Consider the following 26,446-nt stretch of genomic DNA (forward strand, 5'->3'; position numbering starts at 1 on the left):
ACGATCTAGTAACTAGCCAAATTTAGCAAGGGATTTAACCCAGAATGTAGCAAGGCCACACTATGCCTCTGCAGCCACAATGTGATGAGAGAAAGAAGCAAACCATTATCTCAAGGCATTTGTTTCTAGAGATGCAGCATAAAGCTATAGGTTATCCTGCTGAACTCCATTTCCAAATGTTAATCTAGATGTCGCCTTTATATTATTCGCATAAATTTGTACATTCTGTGCCCAGTTTTACTTGTCTTTTCTGATAAAAGGTAATGTTATGTGCAGAATTACACTTCATGGCTCTCTAATTAGACATAATAATTGCACTTACTCTCAAGTACTACAATTACTGCTCGGGTTGTATACATACTGCCCAGGAAAAGAAGAAAAAACAAATCTAACACAACCAGCAATGACATATAATTACATTAGCTGCCAATGAAGCACATCATATAAAGACTTTGCATTTATTCACTGCCACAATAAGGTCTCTCTGTCATGTTAAAAAGAGAGAATTGTGTATACATACACCTAACATACAATTCATTATTATCACATTTGACTTAAAAATGATATAATGGATATTACGTGAATCCAAACAAATACAATACACTGCTCACCACCCCACCGACTGTGCTGCACATACGTTCCACCCTGAGTCTAAAAGGGCCAAGTGATCAGATCCCAACGCTGGGAATGTAGGCCATTGGGGCGAGACCACTTCAATATGCCAATGCTGTCCTTGCAAAATGTTTAAACCTCCCCAAATAACATCCGAAATTTTCTACAAAATATCAGTCAGGCAGGCCCCATGCATGGGCCAATAAGCTGCTGACTGAGGAATGACCAAGTCAGCAGCTTTTTTATTGGCCCATGTATTGCCACCTTAATCCTCCTAAGATCAGACTTTCTATTGCTACAGGCATGGGACTCATTATGGAGAATGCTCAGGATCTGGGGTTTTCCGGATAAGTGTTCTTTCCATAATTTGGATCTTCTAAAAATCATTTAATCAGTAATTAAACCCAACAGAATTGTTTTGCCTCCAATAAGGTTTAATTATATCTTAGTTGGGATCAAGAACAAGGTCCTGTTTTATTATTACAGAGAAAATTATATTCAAAATCATATTTAAAAAGTATAATTATATGATTAAAATAGAATCTATGGGAGATGGCCTTCCCGTAATTTGGAACTTTCTGGGTAACGCGTTACCAGATAATGGATCCCATACCTGTACTAATATTTTAGAACTTGGCAGTGAGCCAGGACCAGGTCAGCAACCAATGTCCAGACCCATATGTAATGCAGCCAAGTATGGTGCCCATAAACCCTGCTGTAGTGGTTTGTATTTCAGCAATAAGCATGGGTGAAGGGGTCTGATACTGGGAGCAAATATGATGCATTTGGGGAGGTGGCACAGGGGCCCTTTCGGGGAACTAAGTTTAGCGGTTACTGGATTTTACAAGACATCTTATTCAAGGTTTTACTGAAAAAAAACAACCAAAATGTGTCCCTTATTAGCAATCAGGGTTTCCATTTGGCTTCTAATTAGCAGTCAGTAATAAAACTAACACTAACTAAACATGGGCCCATGAGAATGATAATAATGGCAATGAAAACACAAACCATTCTAATCCAACTTTACAAATCAGTCGGTGTAATCACAAATCATAAACATGTTAAAGTCTGTCAGAGGAACAGCTTAATTTTAACGACTGCATTAAAGTGAATAACGTCTTTGATGAATAGCAAACTTTACTGAATGGGCACTTACTAGAAATAAAAGTTTGAAAACAATAAAGATCAAATAGTGAATATACGGGATGATCTGGGTAGGAGACTGAAACAAAAAACCTTCTAGAACTTAATCTAATTTCATCATTAGAGGTTGCAAATGATTTAAGGGCAAGTAAAGTCTCACACGAGCATTTACAAAAAATCAACAGTCATTTTCATAAGTTCCTGAAACTATTAAACATTTTATTGAAAACCCTACAATAAACTTGCATCGCACTCAGGAAATTTGATCTGCCATCTTGAAAATTTCATATCATTTAATTCTGAGCATAAAGTATGCACAGCACCATTTGCTCTAGGATCCCATTCAAACAACAAATGAAAAGAGCATTTTCAGGCAAAAAAGGACCTGCACAGGAAGATTCAGGCACCCCCCATTCAAGCAAAAGGGAGCCGCAGGACAGAGTTTTTGGCCCTTTTCAGCTGGTCACAAGGACCGCCACATGTAGCTTTAGTGTCATGAGAGGTTCCTATTAGGTAAAATGACATAACGGCTCTCTAACGGACCAATTTTGCAGGAATCCACACGTGCTGATCTAACACTGTGCTCTGACAACTAACACCAGTAAAATAAATATAAGAAAACATTAGATTATTAGATATGATATTTCTGTACTTGATCTCAGCATAAACCATACTGCCAGAAAGGCCAGTACGTGCTTAATAACATGACTTTTCCACAGGCAAATAACACAAAGCAATAAAAAAAAGCTTAAATAAAAAAAGGGGCAGACCAATTTAATCGGCAAAGTGACTTACCGTAATCTTGTCGAAGAGCTTGGCCATATGCCTGATGATGTCACTATGGTGCGAAGTCTGAGTCTGCAGGAGTTTCTTAATGACAACCACACTTTCTGCAACTACAACATCTGCAATACAAAAAGCACACTTATAGAAATGCAATTAACTTTTTGCAAGATAGTAACATAGTTACATAGGGTTGAAAAAACATAGTAACATAGTAAGTTAGGTCGAAAAAAGACATACGTTCAACCCTTCCAAGTAAACCCAGCATACACAAACCTATACTGACATATCTATACACTCACATACATAAACAATATATACTAATATCAATGCTAAAGATTATCACACTAAAGAGGAAAGCAACATTCCTTTACTTACATTTAGATCTTAAAATACAACTTTTACCTTGCATATCCCCTTCTTTTTTAACCACTTTGAAACTAGAAACCAAACAGCTCAGCTAAAATCATACCATATTTTCCCTAAATATGTTTTACCTAATCAAGTTTCATTCATAGCCTGTTAGCTCCCCGCACTTCCTATTAAACCTATATATGCTAAGCCAGCTGTACACATACAGATATTGTCATTAGTATTGGGGGTTTTGTATGATTTTTGGTATATCCAGGAAAAAAGTAAGCAGATATCCTTTTACCATGGATAGTGGTAATTTCATTGACAGTTCTGGTTTGTAGTACTCAAATTGGTCTGGCTGAAACAAATACTAATATCTATATAATAAGTAGTCTAACTACTAATAAGTCTTAACTAGAGAGCATTTTATCTAATAAGCATAGAATAAAAGCAGCATCCAATGTGGTCCCTGAATGGTTTCCCAACTGGGGGCTTTACATGCAATTGATCTTTCCTACTAAAGATTTAGGGGCACATATATCAGAAATAAGAAAGTGGGTTTTTCTGCAGTGAGCTCTAAGCGTATTTATCAATGGGTGAGTTGACCATTTTATAAATACACTTCTAAAAATCTTATCGGAATGAACAGAAAGTGGGCAAGTTATTTCTGTAGCGAACTCTAATTTCGCACTTAAATAAATCTGCCCCTTAATCTACAAAATGTTGCACTCTTTATACTAATGCGTGTTTCTCCCCTCTACCGACCATTTGTCTTTGAAACGATCATACCTCTGCGTGTATAACCAGCTTTTGTTATGAAGGAGGAAACCAAGACAAACTCTCAGTAACAAAAAAAGTGCATCTTTGTATTTGAATTTATTATATAAAACATCCAGGTTTGATCGAGTCAAAACACAAGTGAAAATCAGCTACCATTTCTAGTCAAGCAGTGTTATGTGAAGAGAATGTATTATTTATGGTATTCTACTGTCACCTTGTGGAAGGGTTCAATAAGCCAGTAAATAGGAGCACAGGGAAAACAAGTACAGATGGGCTTCTTGTATTGTGGTAAATAAAAACAGGAGGCTGCAGCTTATGATTCTCAGCTGTTACCGTACTACAGTTTCTATCAGCCACCGACCAACAGTGGTCATACGTTATACAGCGCTGGAGCATTATGGGTAACATATTATAGTACTGCTATGTGATCTGTTATCCAGAATGCTTGGGGCCTGGGGTTTCCAGATAAAGGATCTTTCTGTAATTTGGATCACCAAACCCTAAGTCTGCTTGAAATTATTTAAATATCAAATAAACCCAATAGGATTATTTTGCCACCAATATGGATTCATGCAGCCTAGTCAGGGTCTGTACAAGGTACTGTTTTATTATTACAGAGAAAGAGAAATTCTTTTTTCAAAAATTAAAATGGACTCTATGGTAGATTTCAGAGCTTTCTGGGTAATGGGTTTCCGGATAACCGATCCCATACTTGTATTAGCTTGAGAATGCTATGAGTCAATGCTATGCAATAAAGCATGTATAAATAAATATAACATACAAGCATGCACATAAATGGGGGAGGCAGTGTTAGTGAGTCTGCACAAATAATCAACTTTTGTTGTTTAATTAACACTGTATGTGGTGAATAAAATATGCCAGTTAAGAATCTTTTAGATTTTACCTAGTCCCTTTTTAAGTTATCAATATGTTGTTTCATTGAAAGTGCAATTAGTCTGTTTCTACTGTTTTTTAAAATTTATCATATTCTATATTAGCTGAAACTGAGTGCAAACAGATATATTGTGGATGACCTTTAGAGCTTTGTGGCTCTGATTTAATAAAAAAGTGTCAGTTCCCTGAAATGTAGCCAAGCGGGCTATATGACCTCACAACTTTGGGACTTATGCATGTGCTGTGTCCTTTTTTTTTCTATTGTTTTACTAGAAGAAGAATCAAAATATGAATTTATGTAAATAAAGATGCTGCTTCAACTACAGAATCAATGCTAAGGGTGTTACAGCAGAAAATGATTGCATTGATTTCAGCGCCCTCTACAGTTGGCTTGGAATATATATTTCGTAAGCCACAATGGAAGAATTCTGTTATTAAAACACAAAAAAGAAACAAATTTTTAAAGTGACATTTTAGCATACACTTCTATAAAAGGAGTTTAAAAATAATTATTGGCGACACTCATTAATGATGGGTAAGGCTGGTGGCCAACGGAGCGAGTAACTTGCCCACAATAGACCTCTGCTATCGTGGGCGACTAACGGAACTTAAATGCCTTTCCATAGGCAACAATAGGAGTCATCGGTGGAAAGGCCTATGCACCACTTTGGCTTTCTGAATGTCGCACAGTTGCCTGTAGGAGGAAACTTCATGTAACTTGAACAATTGGATTTTTTGGGTGAGTTACTTTAAACTTATAGAATTCATACTAGTAATTTTGTGCATCTCATGCCATTTGCAGAGTTACGTAAAGAAGCAGCCTATAAAAAGCTCTGACTTGCAAGGCCACATTTGAAGCCTTTTGTGATACATATCATTCTGTGTTGCTGAACGCTTCCCAAGACTCTGTATTGACTTATGACTACAATAGTACAACTGACTACAATAAAGCAGCCATTTCTGCTATCTACCTTATCTCTGAGTCGTTATTTAAGATAATGTTCTGGTAGGAAAAAACTACCAAGAAAATCAATCACAGTGTGTGCATGTTTCTGGATATAGTCTACCTATATTGATTGGTAATGTGATCACGTCTGTAATTACACCTATCATTTTAGATGTAAAGCAGATTTACAAAATAAAATTGATATTCCATGTCTCCAATATATTTTCCATTATACATGCCATGCCAACATTTTGAACTATATTTGTAAAAACGTTTTACATGGAGGAAATGTAAAGATGAATATAAAACCAAGGCAACTATGGACCTAATTGCAGTTTTGTCAAGGATTTTTTAAATGAATGTGGCCTGGTGGTTGACTGGGACAAAAGTTCAGATTTACCAGCTGCCGGTGTTGGTCTCTGCTAACCTTAATAGTCTTGGGGTCAAGTGCAGACTCTCTGACAATCATTAAAGATTGTTCTCTGTTTAACTCTTTGAGGCCCATTTATCAACATTCACATTTTCGTGGTTTTTGAAACCACAACTAAACACATTTCCATGAATGTCAGTCATTTATCAAAAAATGCGAACTGAAAAAGCACAAACGAAAAACATGAAAAACTTTTTCATACTGAACCTGAGAACCTCTAAAACCATGAAGCAAAGAAAGATCTTCCAATTGTAAAAGGGACATCTGCCACTGACTATATGATCTAAATAGGTTTTAGATGGTTTATTTTTTGCTTTTGGATTTATTGCGGTTTAGTAGTATAATAACTCCCTTAAAAAAATCCCATTTTTTCCATTATAAAATCATATTTTGGCCCAAAAAAAAATGACTCTTTAATTATTTTTTTGTGAGTAAATGCCCCTTTTGAGTGCCATTCTCTATTGATCAAGCTCAGATTTATTTTAAATATCAATGTCTACATGACACTCGAAAATTTCCCAATTAATCTGCAGAAATACAAAGAAAAGTCATTATATGCAAAAACATTTTTTAACAAACAAACTGCTATTATTTAGATTATGTTGAATACATGTCCATCTTAGGCATGAGAGTTGGAACCCCCAATGCTAAATTCCCTTACCATCTCTGTTAGACAATAGGAGGACCAGGCCATTAAGACAAGTGTCAGTCACAGCAGAAATGTTTGTTGCACATCTTCCAATTGCTTGAATTGTGGCTGCAGCAAATTGCTTGTCCTGGCTTCTAACGTAGGTCTAAAAAGGAAACAGAGAATAAATGGCATACCAGAATTCTTATGCAAAATGTCTAGAAAATAATAATTTAACTACCGGTATATATTTTATTTTTCTTGAATACAAAAGTCAGTGTTCCATGGGCAGATTTATAATGCTGTGTAAAAAATGGCGACACAATTCGCCACACATTGCCAGGCTTCACAGTGTATAGAAAAACAGCGTGCCTGTCTGGTGCCTCATCATCCCTGCACCCAGTGCAATGCCTACCATGAGTTCTGGTGAATGCCTATAAGACTCAGAGCAATGTTCTGTGTACTAACTAGGTATGGCAAATACATTGCAGCCAACAGGAATCATTGCAGGTCAAAACCCACTTGTATGAATCAAGCAGGGGTACTAGTTAGCTAAGCATCTTACTGCTAAGATGCTTTAAAAATGATTATATACTGGGCCCATTTGGGGGGGGGGGGCAAAGGGGTGTTTGGGCCTCTATGTACTTTACAGGGCCCAAATGTGACCACTGAAAGAGCAAGGAACAGATTTTAATAAGCATTACATTTTAAAATGTTACTGACCTGAAATTCTCGTAGCAGGGTAGATACATTTGCTTCATTTGCCAAATTTGTCATGATTTCAAGCTGCAAAAAGACAGTTAAGTCATATTACAATAAAGATTTAGTGCAACCAATATCCACCATCAGCAAAATGGCATGGTAGTGCTTAGCTTCTACCTTAAAGCACCCAACCCCAAACCTGTAAGGGGATGCATTCTCCAAGCAAGCATACAATACTTCTTTTAATGTTCCAAAAATTTAACTTTTAAAACAGTGGGTGCATTCTTACTACTAGGATGTTAAAGGAAAAGTATCTTTTTAAACAACACTGTATGCATCTGTTGTGTATTTAGTAAGGGCCCTTCCAGCCATAAAGTGAAAACTACTCCTCTGGGGCACTCTGGCAGGTACAGAATATCCCACAAAACAGAACTCTACAAGCTTTCTGGTTTTAACTGGGGGGAGAAAGAGCAAAATAAACAGGGTAGCATGCCCTCTTGGGACACACGCCACAGCACCATAAGTGGCCCAGAGATATGGAAGAAGCCTCAAAGGAGCCAAACTCTTCCATACCTATTGTTTTTAATGTCTATCTAATGCTATTTAATGTGCCATGTACTGAAAAAATGTAAATGTTGGATATTGTATAGACATTTAACTTTAGGAGGATTTCTTTCCTGTGCAAGTCCACATTTTTGCTTTGGAAGGAAATACATTTCACCAAGAAGGGACCAAGTTTTGTGATAACACAACACAGTTTAAGATTTTAGATTACCAGCTTCAGTATAAGTGCAACACAGATTTATATACCAAATTGTTTGCTGAATGGCCCTAAAACTGCAATGACAATCATGAAATGTTGTCAAATATTGACCAAACTGTATAAAAAGTTAACATAAAACATAAAAGAGGTGCCAGTGAAGGCTTTCTAAAATCCAGGGAAAGCACTGCAACAAGAATATACAATACTGCTTGCAAAAGGCAGAACTCTTTAACCTAAAACAAATTAAAATGTAGCTTATTTATTATATGGATCATTATATGGACCAGTACAAATAAGCCGGCAATTTAAAAATATCATTATTCTCACCTTTAGTGTTTTAATCATTGTTGGATCAGTAGACCTAATATAGAAACTCTTTAAATATGGTTCGAACAAACCCTACAGGAGAGAACAGCAAAGAGTGTTAAATCATAGTTCTGTTTCTTTACATACTCTTTCTTGTCATTATTGTACCTCGCTTACCTTTCTCTGGATAGATATAGTTGCAATATTCTGAAGGACAATGTATTGTACCTCCCTGGAAAATAAAAAACTCAAGTGGAAAATAAAACTCAAAAATACAACTCAAATGTTAAATACAAACACAAAATTGCATAACTATATAACAGAAATGGACAAAAATGATTAAACATGTTAGGCACAATATGTAAGTAAAGTGAAACATATTTTGCCCCAGTTATAATAAAAAGTGCAACCTACCTGTGGCTTCGGAGTAGGCGGATCAGTGATTTGGCAACAGTGCTGGTTTCTGACTTTGGTGCTAAGTGCCAATAAAGCTGGGCTACAGCCATAACCACCTGGAAGGAGCAGAGATGGCAAATGCTTTATAACACTGCACATATGAGCATTTTTTAACTCCTGGTCTTTATTTCTTATTATTTATGTTGTTTTTTAATTATTAAGCTTTTTAGTCAGCAGCTCTCCAATTTGGAATTTCAGCAGTTATCTGGTTGCTAGGGTCCAAATTACCCCAGCACCCAGGCAGTGGTCTAAGTAAAAGACTAGAATATGAATAGGAGAGGGCCTACATAGAAAGATAAGTAATAAAAATTAACAGTAACAATAAAATTGCAGCCTTACAGAGCAACAGTGTATGGGCCGCCAGGGTCAGTGACCCCCATTTGGAAGCTTGAAAAACAGAAGATGAAGGCAAATAATTCAAAAACTATAAAAAAATCAAGACAAACTGAAAACTTGGTAAGAACTGATCATTCTACAGTATACTAAAAGTTAACTAGGTAAACCACCCCTTTAATCATGTTTACATTTCTACTTTCTGTATTCCATTTTATTTATAATATATTAATTTAATCAATATATATCTGCGTAGAAGCAAACATGTTTCATTAATAAAGTAATAAAAGGCACTAAGTCTGCCTAGCAGCAGTAACTCATAGCAACCAATAAGATGTTTGTTTTTAGCTATGGGTAGCTATGGGTTACTGCTCCTGGGCAAACTTAGTTCCACTTTTTACATAACCCCATAAATATAAAATCAATACGCACGGCGGCATTTCTGCTTTGGAGTAGAGGTTTGGTGTTCCTTAACAGAAGTCTATGGTCGGGATCCATAACATAAGGCCTTTTTTGGTTGGTATCAGCATCTTTTTCTTCATCGGATTCATAAAAACTTTGTGTAGTCATCTCCCCTGAATCTCCTTCCTGTAAGAGCCAAGAAGACAATATATATGTATATAGAGGAGGAAGACTGGCACCAAATCATTATGCAATGTGTTCTGTGAGAGAGCTGTTCTGCTCAAGTGTGTATCTAGGACCACTGCCATAAAGCAAGAGTTTTTTGTTTTTTTTTGCCAGAAAGGCAGAAGAGACTGCAATAGAAGTTACTGTGTTTGCATTGGGTCTAGTAGCCCATATGAAGTTGCTTTCAGCAAATGCTGCCTGCCAATTAGTTTGTATTTATTTCTTGACTGAGCGCTACTACGCAACTATTAGAAAATGGTCTATTAATATTTTAATTCACCATGTACATCCAGATCTGGTTTGTTCAACCTGATCACCAGATGACTATACCAGTGGCTAATGCAGCCACTATCTGTATTAGAACTTTGACGGTTTGGGTTCTAGAGTAAAAAGCAGCCAAACAAGATACACTATAGATGCACTATATCATATTTCTTAAATTATTTGAATTTACATTAGAGGTCCAAGCAGCAGCCCTTTAAATATTTCTTAAAGTGATACAGACATTAAAAAAAAAAAAAAAAAAACTACTGGTACTCTAATCCTAATGTACATTAAAAGTTACTTATAGGTCATGCTAAAACATTTTTCGCTGATAGGTAAATTCAAGTAACAGTTACTTGTAAGTAACTGTTACTTGAAGTTCCTAAATTAGATTATTTTGATAACCTGACTGTCCCTTCTCAGTTATAGCTACTAATGCTAATGGGTTCCTGCTGCACAAATATGGCAGCCATGGCCATAAAGAAAGCCTCACTGTATATTATTAACAGGTAATGAAAAGCCTGGCTTGGTGGAGTTATAGCAATAGCAGTATTGGGGAGCTCAACCCTCTGTTAACTTACCCAAACGGGTATCAGGTGCAAATACTGGAAGAACCTCACCTTGCATGGGGGTCAATATCCAACAGCAAAAAAATCCAGTAGCACACTGAAGATGCAAATCGTGAAAAAATTGTATTTTATTTGCCCAAGTACATAAAAACAAGCAAAGAGCAATGTTTCGGGACCCTCCGGACCCTTTCTTAAGCTTGAGAAAGGGTCCGGAGGGTCCCGAAACGTTGCTCTTTGCTTGTTTTTATGTACTTGGGCAAATAAAATACAATTTTTTCACGATTTGCATCTTCAGTGTGCTACTGGATTTTTTTGCTGTTGGCTTGGTGGAGTTGGCATGTCGGCGTACACATATACCAGGAATGCCTGCCATGATGTTGCCATTGATATGAGGGAGACATGCACTGCAACTATTATACACAGCTGGAGCAAATCTCATGCATCTGCATCAAATGCGAACTTTACTACAGCAACATTATCTATACCAAGGACACTTCTCCCTTATTTTTTATTTACTGAAAAGCACCAACTCCAGAACTCAGCAGCAGTGATCACATCCAGAAAAGCCTCATAGCAACACAAGTGGATCATGGGTAATCCATGCAGATCCAACTAAGCAGCTTCCCTGACCCCAGCGCTGCAGCAGGGGGGCCCCGTTACATATGCGCCGTTGGTTAGGAGTGACGGCCTGCAGCTGAAAGGTACGGCTACTCAGAGCAATAGGAAATGCTTGCAGCACTTACATACCAGTTACCCAGGAATCAACATTCCATCAATATCAATTGAGCAAAAAAACAGAAATCACTTGGGAAGGGAAGTCATTAGTCTCTCAACCAGGCGGCATGTGAAACCTGACACAATGGAAGCATGTTGTGGGCAAGGTATATTTTTATACAACTAAATCTGCTACTGTTCATTTGACTAATCTCTTGAATTCATTAACTTAAAAAGGTTTAATTTCCATTTTCCTGCATCAGCTCTATTTATGAAACGCCGTGCCCTATAAAGATGCTGTTATTTTCCATAGTCAAGCACCCTCTTAACAAATCTTCTCATTAATATGTAAATTTAAAGTCAATCGGTCTTCTCCCTGACAGTGCTATGAATTGCTAGTGCACTGTATAATCTGCTTTGACTTGCCATCCGCTATTTATCATGAAATATGTCAGTTAGAAAAATTAGGGAAAAGCCACTGCAACTGATAGGGCGGCAATCGACTTCATCGACGCTTAATTGTTCCTTAAATCGTACATTTACATATAAACTGCGTCGATTCGGGCCAATAATGATACAAATAAACTAAATTAAAAATCTCTTCTGCGGCTCGAGATGCCTTGTTATGGGACCCTCAGTGAAGATGGTATTGACGAAGCTGCAAAGTCAACTCATCCTAAAAAAGATTTTCAATTTGCTTAACAGGCACAGTAGAAAGTGAATTAGCAGGCGGAGGCTGGGAGAAGAGACAGGAAGGACAAGTCTTTGCTACTGAGCCATACGTTGCTACAATCTACACCTGCAGTCATTTATTTTGGAAACAGGAATATTATTATTTCCTTAGAATAACTGCACTTTGGGTGTTCACTGGTATATTTCCACCAGTCCGGAACTGCACTCTACTTGTACAGGCAGATTTCGGCCAGAAAATGTGCGGGATGTGGGAGGAGATAAGTGGGCCAAACACTTCCTTCCCCCTGTCCTGTAATGCCAATGATTGGCTGTAGGGGCAGCTCTATTGCCACAGGGACAGCTGGGGACAACTTTCAGAGGCGGGGACACTTGCTAGGATCAGTTTTCCACAGGTACAAGGAATCTGCAACAGGGACTGTTTGTAACCATAGCCCTACTGCTGCTACAGGAACTTCTGCTTCTGCACAAGGGGTTACATTTTACAGCAAATTCTAGGCATTGTGGCAAATTCAGAGATAGTTAAACCTCTATATCGCATTGCCAACATTTGCTAAGTTTAAAGGAGAAGGAAAGGCTAATAAAGAGTTAATCCCAAGCTGCAGGCATACCTTCAGTTCTCTCAATAGTGCCCTTAAGTCTCCCCATATTTCTCCTGTTCAGATGATCAGAAGCCTCATAGGAAAAAAAACCCTGAGCTCTGTAAAGAAAGTTCCCAAAATGCCTCACTCCTGCGCTGAGACCAAGACCGGTGCACAGGCTCAGTTAGAAAGACTATGAGGAAGCTTCCTGCTGATTGGCTCAGATCACACATCCCTAAGGGGGGAGGGAGTATTCTTGAGGGAGGGGGGAGCAGGAGAGGGGAGGGAGGAGAGAGCTGCGTGTCTCTGGCAGAGGAAAACTAAGAGACAAGAAATCCTGTTTCTTTTGACAGAGGACTCAGTGCAGCGTTTCTGTGAGTGCTTATGGCTGTATTTACATCGACCTTTCTGATAAAGCTTACTTAGTTTTTACCTTTCCTTCTCCTTTAAATAAATCACAGGACTACCTAGCTGTAGAAAGAAGCATGAAAATTATATAGATAATCTATAATTAAATAGATGATGGTGCCATATTGTTGTCTCCACACTTACCTCGACCCAAGGGCTAACAAATTGCATCCGGGCGTATCTGGTCAACATGTGGATAATTACAACCTGCCCCCACTCCTCAACATCAACCAGCAGGTTGCAAAGTTTCCTATAGTTCTTGTGAATTAAATCAATCCTATCTGGGCACACCTCTTCAAAGGCCATCACAACGCTCCCAGCAACAAGCTTAAAAATAAAATAAAAAAAAGAGGAAAATACATAAATTGTTATTAAAAACAATATTTTAGTTACTTTACTGATCATGGCAAATGGTAGTACAGTTATGCTACCTATTATCCAGAAAGCTTGGGATCTGGGTCTTCCAGATAAGGGATCTTTCTGTAATTTGGATCTCCATACCTTAAGTTTGTTTATTATTGTTTTACCTTATTGTTTTGCCTCCAATAAGGATTAATTATATCTTGGTTGGGATCAAGTACAAGGTACTGTTTTATTATTACAGAGAAAAGGGAATCATTTAACCATTAAATAAACCCAATAGGGCTGTTCTGCCCCCAATAAGGAGTAATTATATCTTAGTTGGGATCAAGTACAGGTACTGTTTTATTATTACAGAGAAAAGGGAATCATTTAACCATTAAATAAACCCAATAGGGCTGTTCTGCCCCCAATAAGGGGTAATTATATCTTAGTTGGGATCAAGTACAGGTACTGTTTTATTATTACAGAGAAAAGGGAATCATTTAACCATTAAATAAACCCAATAGGGCTGTTCTGCCCCCAATAAGGGGTAATTATATCTTAGTTGGGATCAAGTACAGGTACTGTTTTATTATTACAGAGAAAAGGGAATCATTTAACCATTAAATAAACCCAATAGGGCTGTTCTGCCCCCAATAAGGATTAATTATATCTTAGTTGAGATCAAGTACAGGTACTGTTTTATTATTACAGAGAAAAGGGAATCATTTAACCATTAAATAAACCCAATAGGGCTGTTCTGCCCCCAATAAGGATTAATTATATCTTGGTTGGGATCAAGTACAAGGTACTGTTTTATTATTACAGAGAAAAGGGAAATAATTTTAAAAAGTTTGAATTACTTGCTTATAATGGAGTTTATGGGAGATGGCCTTCCTGTAATTTGGAGCTTTCTGGATAATGGGTTTCCAGAAAATGGATCCCATACCTGTATTACTGTAAATGGACACACAAGTATGTCATTATTTTACCCTTAAATCATCAGTTGCTGTTTGTAATGAAACATAAGAATGTCGAGAATGCTTGGGACCTGGGGTTTTCCAGATAAGGGATCTTAATTTGGATAATTTGGACCCTAATTTGGATTACATTACCTTAAATCTGCTTAAAATGATTGAACCATTAAACCGATTGGGATTGTTTTGCCACCAATATGGATTCATGCAGCTTAGTTACCATCAAGTACAAGGTATTATTTTATTATTAGATAGAAAAAGGAAATCATTCCAGCTTTCTGGATATCAGGTTTCAGGATAAGAGATCCCATCTCTATAGTGAAGAAAACTAAATGTATCAATGAAAATAATTCTGTTAAACAAATGGCTTTTTCATTCCATGGCACAGCAAGAGTATAACTGAAGAGATACACTGCTAAATGGAACTTCCAAGTAGAAGGAGCCTTTTCTTGGAATTCCCATAAACTCTAAAGCCCCACCCAAGGACAACTAGGGATGCTGGGAAATATATTTGGCTTCAGCTGGAGAGATCTGGTTTGATTGTGTATTCACATCAGGATGTACAAATGAACAGTTAAAATGTTACAGTTTTCCTGTTTAATTCAGCTCCACTTCTGTGCACTGATTACATGAAACACGCCAACATACATCTGCGCCTCCACAAGGTTACACGCGCTCCCTGCGGAAAGTGAAATCTACATTTGATGAAAACACATAGGATTCCATGTAACTGGCAAAAATTTCCCAAATGACAGTGCGCGATAATTGAATGAAAACACAGTATATTCCAGAAAAATGCTGTTTTACGTTATTATTAATATTTTTGGAGCTTTTTTTTCCCCTCTACTATTTTGCCAACATTGGGTTTATTAATATTCACCCAACATTACAATGAAAAGAAAACAGCTTGGAATATATACTGGCTATTATGCTAAGGAAGCCAGGGGTCCCTTGGGGATTGTATGAATTACCAATCAGTATAAGCGTGAAGTTGCATTTATTGACTACAGCTCTGTCCATATACCGATGCCTGCTGCTCCCAGCATGACAGGCAACTCATTTCAGAAAGCAAGGATTTGATTATCTGTAAGAACTAAATAAAATACATTGAGCGCTTTAGGATAATTCGCTTTTTCTGTAATGCACAACATGAAAAAATCCAGCTAAGGGGATAAATCTGGGCAAACAAAAACAATGTTCATTATACCTACTTTCCTAAGAAATCAAGCATGCAGGGATGGCAAAAAATTGTAATTAATGGTGAGTTTATCCATCTATGCAAGAATCATAGAGACCAGCTTGTCTCCTAGCAAGCACTGCCTAAGATTCTCAGTCATTTCTATACAACCGCGGGCATTTGAATTTGGTTTTTAGCTCAAAACATAGAATTCCAAAATAACCAATCTAAGGTATAAACAAGAAAGAGGTCAATGCTGCCTGTAGAGGCTCTTCCTCTCTAACATGCAAGTCAGAATGTCCACCAATTGACTGCACTGAACAAAGGCTAGGTGACTAGCTGCTACCTAGCTATAGGTATAAAAAGTGCCTTGAGATCCATGATCTACAGATTCAATCCCCACTGAATATTACATAATGGATCTTTGTAAGACTTTATTCCCTGGTAGGTCCTTCCAGCAGACTCAAGGGCCTCCATTGAGAACAGAAGAAAGCAGGTTCCACGGTAATGTGTGTAAAAGGTTTGCTACAGAGAGGATTGTGAATTTGTCTGTCTCTGAAGTGGTTGTACTGGAAGATTCATTAGATAGCACAAGGGTGATTTAGAGACAGGTCTGATTACCCTCTTGTAGTCTAGAAGGATTTTTCCCCCATCAAATGAATTATTGGAGAGTGGGGTTTTCCTCTGGATTAACAGGCAGTTAGGCAGGTTTTACTTTTACTAAAAGACTGAACTCGATGGACATGTGTCTTTTTTCAACCTACATTATTGTTACTTTCTGGCCATTGATAATAAAGCGACCAGTTGCTGACTTTTGCCTGAGCTTACACCTGCGCCACCATAAGGCAACTGCAGGCCAAGAAACAGCCCCTCCGATCTGCTGCACTTTCTAATGTGCACCCGGAGACACGGCCTCAGCCTGAGTGCAGACGCACGGAGCAGATTTCTGTGCCGAAACAGGAGTATGCATTTCGGTACCAAAATTCACTGTGTTTTTCTGCACTAGGGCCATCACTGGCCCTGGGTACGGACACACCAAAAGGGGGCGCTATAGTAAGGCCTAAGCTCATACTCAGGCCAAGAAACTGCCCACCCTAAAGGGCCTAAATTTGTCCAATTCATCAGGGATGGGCTTATTGATTAGAGAAGTTATCTGACCCCCTGAATCATTAGTGTTTAGTCAAAGTAAAACCAAACTCATTTGGAACTGGCACACACTCACTACTGCCCTTCGTAAACTTTCATGGTAATCACCTGAACCCTACTGGCACAAAGCCTGGGCAGGTAATTATCACTAGAAAACAGGGCAGTGAGGGTTTCCAATTGTTAATTGGATAATAGATAATATAATTATCTACAGGTATACGAACTGTTAAATAGATATTGGATACGTTAATTGGAAAACCGATCAGGACCTGGGGGTTTCCAAATAAGGGGTCTTTCTATAATTTTGATTTCCATACCTTGAGTCTACTACAAATTAATTTAAACATTAAATAAACCCAAAAGGATTGTTTTGTTCCCAATAAGGAATAATTAAATCTTAGTTGGGATCAAGTACAAACTGCTGATTTGATACAGAGAAAAAGGAAATCATTTTTAAAAATGTGAATTATTTGATTAAAATGGAGTCTATAAGAAATGGCCTCCTTGTAAATAGGTGCTTTTTGGATACCGGATAACAGATCCCACACCTGCATAATAATAGATCAGGCAGAAAATATTATCAGCTGCATCAACTATATATTGTATTTAAAGGGCACCCTCAGATTCCTCACCCCACCTGAGGAGCGGGCTAGTAGAGCCTGCACTCCGGCTGGGGGAAACAATAGCTTTTTTTTTTTTTTTTTTTTTTTTTTTAAATAGCCCTCGTCAGTGCAAGGCTGCCCTCACCAGGAGGGAGCTCCCAGCGCAGGAAGCCATGTTTTGACACTCGCATGCACATAATAAGCAAGTGCCACACCTCACTCATTATGCGCATGCGTGTGACATAGGAGGGTGAATCCCATCCACTGCTCCTTCATCAGTCACATGTGCATAATGAGCGAGTGGGAAGACTTGATCATTATCCATATGCGTGGCAAACAACACGCCCATGGTGCGGACAGCCTAGCAATGGCGGGGGCTGTTTTTTAATAAAAAAAAAAATACAACAAAACTACTGTTTCCACGAACCGGACTGTGAGCTCTCTTAACCCACGCTTCTGGTGGGGGAAACAATTAGAGGGTGATAGGGTAACTTTAACATGCACATAAACAAGCATTAACTTTTTAAATTCTAACCAAATATAGTAGTATGTATTACCTTCCTACACATTACTATTACAAAGTGCCAATTTTAATCATCTATACCACAGAAAACAGAAATATATACATCGATGAAAAAAAGGCTGTAGGTACCCTCATTAAATCTCATTACATGATGTGTATGCCCAAAGCAAGCGAACAATAAGAATAAGTACTAGCAACAGGTGTCAAGTGCTAGATTATAATGTCAATTTTCATTCCTTTTCCTCACTAAGTGGAAAAACAATTTAGTTGCTTATACGTGCATTTAGGGGTTGACATCTCCCTTTTGCCTTTATTGCGTTATAATAGAGCGCTCCACTACCTCGTTGTGATGTAATTTACACAAAACAAAACCTATTTTGTATTAGAGATTCTCAGCCACTCCACTTATGCAAACACATTATAAAATAATTTGGGAACCAAATGTAAAGCACGGCGACAGTTTAGCCAGGAAAAGAGAAGGTAAAAAATGGAACGGCTTAAAATGCCTCAACATTACTAATAATGATAATAGCTGCGCAGCAAAACGCCGCTCTCACCTTTCCCTGCTTGTGAACAAAAACTAATATTCAAACTGCTAAGAAACAGATGATCATTTCAGTTTATTAAATGTTCAATATTGCATAAAACTGCAGCGGATTAAAATAAAATGATGCGGCGGGAATGGGGGAAAAAAAAGGCAAAAAATATTGCTTTGTAAAAAACAGTCCGTTAATTTCCATCCCACGGTGTCAATAGTCGCGTTTCGCGCAAGAGGAAAAAATAAATCACTGCAACAAAACCGGCGATGAGCTCATCAAATCCAAATGCAGCCTTCCATTTATGTATTTTTTTTATTAAAGCACTAAACGCGGCTCATTTGTCTTCTCGCAGTTGCCACGTTCCTCTGTGCGGTTGCTATGAACTTCAGCCATTAGCTGGGCTCCAAGGTAAACTACATGAGCCATCAACAAAAGTGACACTCAATCTGTGGAGTTCATATTTTTTCCCAGATTATCTATGCTCGTTGACAAGCCGGTAATGAAAAAAATCACACTAAGCAAATGGGTCCTCTAATAACAATAAATTCTCCATAAAAATATGAGGGGTACAAAATGCTTCCTTGCATCTATTTTGTCATGAATTCTAATTAACGACAGGGGGGGGGTGGAATAAAATCCAAGAGTGCTGGGTCATCACAAGCAGTGCATCAGGGTATGATTGATAGTATGTGGCAAGTTAGCCTATGCTGCAAAAGATTCCCTTGGCTTAAATTAATGACCCTCCCACCTGCCCTAATCATAGAGCCCAAATGATATTCCCCTTCTTATTTCAATTTTCTACCCACATAGAGATGAGAGGGATAAGTCATTTGTCTTCTAATAGCGGCATAATAGATCTATCACAGCAGAACATCTGCACAAACTGTTATTTCTTCATAACAGCAAGGCCCTCGGTGCCCTTAAATCAATACGTTAGGAAAATCGCATTTTTGCATGCGTGCACCTAGTCATCCAAACGTGCAAACAGATATATATATATACACACACACACACACACACACAGGGTGAATGGAGTATTAGTGCATGTGTGTGTGCAACAGAAGGGAGAGTAGGAAGGAGCATGACGTGTGAGTGCATGAGTGTGAGTAAGTGCGCCAAGGACACAAAATGATCAAGGACCACACAAGAACAATAATCACTGTAACAAAATACGGTTTCCCATTATTACATATAGTATTTGTATTGTACAGGTATGGGACCTGTTATCAAGAATGCTAGAGACCTGGTGTCTTCTGGATAAGGGATCTTTCTGTAATTTGGATCTCCATTTCTTAAGTCTTCTAAACAAACATTAAATAAACCCAATAGGACTGTTTTGACTGAATAAGGATTAATTCTATCTTAGTTCGGATGGAATACAATCTACTGTTTTATTATTGCAGTAAAAAGGAGTCTATGGGAGACGGCCATCCTGTAATTCATTGCTTTCTGGATAATGTATAGAATTAATTACAGTCAACTTGAGGCCCTACTGATTCTGCTAAATGTCTTCCTGTACCCCAACAAATGCAAAAAGTAGGGGTTTATCCTGTGCGGTACACTGAGGGACAACACAATTTCTAACAGATACCATTCGCCATTGTCCATTTATAACCATGAGAAAAAATGCAGAAAAATAATAATCAAGGCTAATTATTTCTATATACAGCATTTGTTGCCAGCTACCATGGCTTCAGACTTATAGGGCTGAATGAACCAGTTAACACTTTGCATTACTGTGGGGGGGGGGGGGATGCAGGAAAATGCATGTTTAAAAGCCCTTACGTAGATGCCCAAAAAGAGTTACTGGCTACTGCCTGTAGGTTCTACCTTGCCCTAAACCAGTGCTACCAAAGAATAAAGCTAAACAATTTCACTAGACTGCCCTCTTTGGTGTTTGCAGTTAGTTTAATTTTTAAACAATTCCATTTTTGATATTTTTGTAAAAAAAAAAAAAAAAGATAAGAAAAAACAAGGGTAAAAGTGATCTAAGGTACATAGGCAGTAATAAAAGTGGTACAACTCAGGGTGTTCGTACTATTACTGTCTATAGATAATCTACAATTCTTTTCAGGCAAGGCACATATTATAGCAATGCATAGGCAAAAATATGCAAACAACTACTGTGTTAGACGTTACTGTCATTCTAAGGTGAAATAAAGCAAGACAAAAACACTTTTAAATTAGGTATATTCAATGTTTAATCTCATTAGAGCATTCCAAACAGTTCTCTGAAGATCAATTTATTTTATGAAGAAGTATCAGTAACTGTATTTGCCTCTTATTAGAAAGACCTTCACTTCTCTATAGCATCACCTTGATACAAATATGAGGCACACAAACTATTTCATTCTATTCTGTCACCAGTTCTAATTAACAAAGGCTCAAAGGCATAAAAGTGCTGAGTTACAATCAGATAACTGGCTATAATATTAAAGGACAAGTACCCCGTTATCCAATGTGAGTACTTTAAACAGACCCACTCTTTTTAAGTAGTTCTGCCCAGCCTTTGCTATGTACTGGTTATGGATAACTGCTAAATACCTAGTGGTGAGCTGAAGTACAGGGCTCTATGGTGCCTCAGTGTGATGTGTTTGTGCCTATTCATTAATAGGCACAACTGGCAATTTGGTGTTAGCCTATATGGGAACAACCACTATGAATAAGTTCTATGTGGAGAAAAAGTCAAGGTTTTAACAGTTTACAACATGCAGTTTTGGGGACCTTAATATAAATACAGGTATGGGATCCCTTATCCACTTTGAAGAACTACAAAACACAAGATGCCTGTGATGCTTCAATTTTATAGTTATTCTTATTTATTGCTTATCATTTTCTCTTTTCAGGCCCTCTAAACCTTATCTTATATTTTGATTTTAAGAACTTGTCCCTGGTTGCTAAGGTAATAAGCTCCTAGCAACCAGATAGTTTGAATCCCAAGCCTTTGAGTTGCAAAAAACAAAAGGTACATTTTTTTTCTTTTTAAACACACAATTACAAAATGAAGATCAACTGCGAACTGTTTTAGAATTCGACTCTTTACACATTACTTAAAGCTAAATTCAGCACTTTTAAATCTACAAAAATGAAAGTACGGATTTGAACATACTGAGAAAGCCAAAGCTGTATAATAGACTGGATCTGTGCTATGTCATCCACTTACCGTACTTTTGTCTTTAAGAAGTTTCTCAATGACTTCAATCAGCATATCTTTTTGTTCAGGATCCAGACTGCAAGTGAAAATAAAGCAGTTAGAGACATGCGAATCTTGATGAGTTTTATCAGTACAGGTATAAGACCCATTATCCAGAATGCTCGGGACCAAGGGTATTCCGGATAAGGGGTCTTTCCGTAATTTGGATCTCCATACCTTAAGTCTACTAAAAAATCAACAAAATGTTGATTAAACCCAATCGATTGTTTTGCATCCAATAAGGATTATTTATCTCTCAGTTGGGATCAATTACAAGGTGATGTTTTATTATTACAGAGAAAAAGGAAATCAGTTTTAAAATTCTAAATTATTTGATTAAAATGGAGTCTATGGGAGACAGGCTTTCCGTAATTCGGAGCTTTCTGGATGACGGGTTTCCGGATAAGGGATCCCATACCTGTATAAACAATGTAAATAAAGTTACCCCAAATTAATATTTAGGTAAAATCAACTGCTGCGAAAATATGGGTTGAGATCAGTAAAAAACAAAAAGAAAGATTACCAAGTTTACGGAACACTGTTAGTACAGGTATGGGACCTGTTATCCAGAATGCTTAAGAGGACCCAAGAGGATTGTTGTGCGTCTAATTAGGATTAAAGGGGTGGTTCACCTTTACGCAAACTTTTAGTGTGTTATAAAATGGCCAATTCTAAGCAATTTTTCAGTTGGTCTTCATTATTTATTTTTAATAGTTTTTGCACTTATTGCATTCTTCTTTTAACTCTTTGCCGCTTTCAAATGGGGGTCACTAACCCTGGCAGCCAAAAAACTATTGCTCTGTGAGGATACAGTTTTATTGTTACATTTTAGAACTACTTTTTCTATTTAGGCCCTCTCCTATTCATATAACAGCCTCTCATTCAAACCACTCCCTAGTTGCTAAGTTAATTTGGACCCAAGCAACCAGATATCTGCTAAAACTCCAAACCAAAGAGCTGCTGAACAAAAGAAATACAAATAAAAAATGACCAATTGCAAATTGTTTCGGGATTTTACGCTCTACATCAGTGATCCCCAACCAGTGGCTCGCGAACAACATGTTGCTCACCAACCCCTTGGATGTTGCTCCCAGTGGCCTGAAAGCAGGTGCTTATTTTGGAATTCCTGGCTGGGAGGCAAGTTTTGGTTGCATAATACATAAGTACTGCCAAACTCCTGTAGGCTGCTAGTCAACATAATAGTCAATACCATATAGTCAATAATAGCACTTTTTGGCTCCCCCAGGAACAGTTGTCTTGATTGTGTTGCACTCTAATTCTTTTTAGGGTTGCGGCACACGGGGAGATTAGTCGCCCACTGGCAAAAATGTAAATCGCCGGTGGGATGGCATAAGCAGTGCCGATTTCCCAAAAATCGCAGAAGTTGCCTTGAGAGGAAACTTCTGTGATTTCGGGTAAATCACGGCGCCAGGTATCCTACCGGCGATTTACATTTTCACCGGTGGAATGGCAATTCGGGGAGATTAGTCGCCCGCGACAAGGGAGATTTGTCACGGGCGACTAATCTCCCCGTGTGCCACAGCTCTTATACTTGAATGTGGCTCACCTGTAAAAAAAAAAAGTTCTACATCATACTAAAAGTTAACAACCCCTTTAACTGTATCTTAGTTAGGTACAAGGTACTGTTTAATTATTACAGAGAAAAGGGAAAATGTTTATAAAAATTTTTATTATTTTGATTAAAAGGAAGACTATGGGAGATAGCCTTTCCCTAATTGGAGCTGCCTGGATAATGCGTTTCTGGAGAACGGATCCCATACCTGTATACTGCTCAGCACAGACACTGGAGTGAGCTGAGGTAGGCAGTTCAGCTGTGTCTAAGCTTGCATTTATACGGAGGCCATGAAATATACCAATAATCTAATATAGTATATGCCCATGGCCTAAACTTTATATTAGAAAGGTAAAATTGAAACCTGCTAATTCCGTCTCCACAGTGGTGTCAGTGTGTTCTGCAATGTGAATAATTATTATTGAGAGTACTACCTCTGGGTGTTAAATAAACCTGTGTTTATGGTTAAGCACCTCTGGCATCCATTATCTGGACTGATTTGCAGCATTAAGGGGGCATTTAAAAATACCTCCCTATCTCCACATCCCAGCTGAGAGGGTCACAGTGTAATTGTGCCCTGCTTTACAGTAGCTAGAAGCCTTATTTTGGGCCAAGAAGGGGTTACAACTTTAATGGACAGGCTGCTCTTTGTGTATACAAGTGCATAGGAAAGTCTCATGATACCAAAATTAGAGTTATAATAGACACGGCCCATGTGTGATCGCCTTTGCTGCCTTGGTTTAATTTCATTTACCTGCTATTGTCTTTACTAAACAATATAATCTCTGGTGCTTTTCCAAACGTAACAGTTACCCTCTGGTCAGCCTAGCCCTTAACCAGGTAAATATGAAGTTGAGGAATAATCAGTGATTCGGCCCACTCAACTAATTACAGCCTTAATGTATCTCTGGCTGGCAGCTCATAATCAGCGAGAAGGGTTATGTTTGGCTACTAAGCCCCCATTAAAACCCAGGTCATAGGAAAATAAGGCTCAATGCCCACAGCTAGTGGTGAAAGTACTGTGGGGACCTAAGTAGAGGTAGAAGAATAAGAATACAGTGAAGCCAAACAGGTAGGAACTTGTTAGAATAGAAGAAAAGCTGTCTCTAATGAAAATGATATGTTGTACACCTCTACATATGTATAATACATAAGAATCGTGAATTACCTGTAAAGTAAACCCTTCTAATAAATAGTATATAACTTACCATAGTAAATGATGCTTAGTGATCTCACCAGTATATAGTTATAAGTATATAATTATCTATACTCTGTACCTTACAGTAGAAGGACGTTGCCACAACCTGTAGATACTCTCAGCCTGCAGTATAATACCTTTATAAAACATGACCCATCAACCTTAAGAGTTTCACAACCTGTATAAAAGCACTGGGCCTTGGGCTTTATATGGCTGTGGGACTCCTTAGTGACTTATAACACTCTTATATTTTACAGTAGGGGTACATTATTTCCTATATATTGTCAGGCTAATGGCATGGCGACCCTACGCTGGCAAAGAAGCACCAGTGACTGCCAAATATTACCCATGCACTTAAACTGTATCCTCCTGTCACTGCACCCATGTGGCAAATTTCTACTGGAAAATGCACACTAAAGACATTTTTGGGTCAAAACCCACCAACTAATCACAGTGGCATATACAGTCGAAACAGACAGCTAAATAGGGCTGTGGAGGGTAGCAGAGGGTCCACCATGTCTGCCTTATGGAACTCCTTGGTTGCTACCACCATTTTTATAAAAGGAATAATGTACCCTAATATATAAACAGTTTCTTGCAATGTCATCCGTATTCCATCATATCATTCAAATAAGTTAATTTATCATGGAACAATACATTAAATGCTTACTGTATAATGAAGAAAGCCAGATTATGTAGTTCACCTGACTAAAGAACTGCATTGAATTCATATTTGGTCATTTTGGCCAGCTTCCAAACCAAAATTTGTTAAAGAGCTCCACACAACACAGAAACCCCTAACTGACATCACTTGTGCAGGGGATTGTGGGATTTCATGGATACAGGCTGAAGGCAGGCTTAGGACAGTCGACTACTGTTACCTTTTATTTGAGTCTCAAAGTAGTCAGCCAGATCAGCAGGAGAACAGGGGGCCACACTTAGGTAACTGTTCCAAACCATATTATTACATCAAAAATAATGTATATACAAAGTAGCTAACGTTTTTCAAAAAGCTTGAGCTGCGTTTGGGTGGAGTCCCCCTTTAAGTAAGCCTTGTGACATTGATTTTTTTTTTTGCAAATGGTTCCAGTTAAATCTAATTTTCACTACTGAACAACAACATAGAAGGTCTTTCCTTTAGTAAAGGATAGGGCAGTCTGTCAGTAGTGCCACTGTATAAATATTATAAGGAGTACTATTTAGGGCTGTGGCACACAGGGAGATTAGTCGGCCGCTACAAATCTCCCTTGACGCAGGCGACTAATCTCCCCGATATGCCACCCCACCGGCGAGAATGTAAATCGCTGGTGGGATGGCATATGCAGCGCCAAAATCGGCAAAGTTTCCTCTCAAGGCAACTTTGCCGATTTCGGCAAATCGCCGCGCCGCGTATGCCATCCCAGTGCCAGGCGGGGGGATGGCATATCAGGGAGATTAGTCGCCCGTGACAAGGGTGCGACAGCCCTTATGGGTGTCAGCAAATGATCCTGGCAGCTTCCATGTTTTGGTGCCAACAAATACTGGAAGTCTCTGTCAGCACCAAAGAGAAAGAGTTGAAGGCAATGTGACCAACTTGCTCTTACTGTGTTCAAGAAGCATTAATGTTTTCAGTAAGATGTCTATTGTAGAATGCTAAGACCATTTGCAACGGTTTTCCATTTGCCTACCCAGCAACCAGACAGTAGCCTGGTAATAAGCATGGAGGAGGGGGAGAAGCAGAGGGCCTCATTAGAAAGCTACATAGTAAAAAATACAAATGACACTTTTAGCATTGCTTGTATTTTTATGCTGCGGGTTGGAAAGAGGCAAACTATTTAAACAAACAGGTCTTTGTTTTTCACTGATTTGCTTTTTATATAAAATAAGAGGATAGCACTTTGTATAGTATTAAATCCGTGCTGATGGCAAAACAATACTATTGGGGTCTCTGGTTTAACATTTATATGTTTTTATAAAGCTTAGTGTAGGGTATCCACAAAAAAAAACTGTTTATCCATTACTAAAAAGACCCCATTTGTGGAAAACACCACATCCCAAATTTCTGGATAATAAATCCTGTACTTGTATAAAGGGAAGTTACAAGGGAAACCAGGTAATTGCTTATTCCTTATATGTAAAGGTGAAAGGAAAACCAATTAAATGCCTTTTGCTTTAACAGCATTTCTATTTTTGCATTATTTTAGGTCTCAGTTG

General features: G+C 38.1%; 1 protein-coding gene across 2 annotated transcripts in view; it reads right to left on the bottom strand.

Moving 5' to 3' along the window:
• The window catches only part of ap3b1 (adaptor related protein complex 3 subunit beta 1), a 144,607-nt gene that overhangs the window by 92,594 nt on the left and 25,567 nt on the right, over positions 1–26,446 (bottom strand). For both annotated transcript variants that reach the window (XM_012967364.3, XM_012967368.3), the window contains exons 6-14: positions 21,453–21,519; positions 13,128–13,310; positions 9,563–9,718; positions 8,756–8,853; positions 8,519–8,573; positions 8,363–8,434; positions 7,294–7,356; positions 6,604–6,736; positions 2,551–2,660 (exon numbers count right to left, since the gene is read on the bottom strand). In XM_012967364.3, coding sequence (XP_012822818.3) covers positions 2,551–2,660; positions 6,604–6,736; positions 7,294–7,356; positions 8,363–8,434; positions 8,519–8,573; positions 8,756–8,853; positions 9,563–9,718; positions 13,128–13,310; positions 21,453–21,519 — 937 coding nt within the window. The remainder of the gene's footprint in view (positions 1–2,550; positions 2,661–6,603; positions 6,737–7,293; positions 7,357–8,362; positions 8,435–8,518; positions 8,574–8,755; positions 8,854–9,562; positions 9,719–13,127; positions 13,311–21,452; positions 21,520–26,446) is intronic.

Source organism: Xenopus tropicalis, chromosome 1 (assembly GCF_000004195.4).
Source record: "Xenopus tropicalis strain Nigerian chromosome 1, UCB_Xtro_10.0, whole genome shotgun sequence".
NCBI lineage: Eukaryota > Metazoa > Chordata > Amphibia > Anura > Pipidae > Xenopus > Xenopus tropicalis.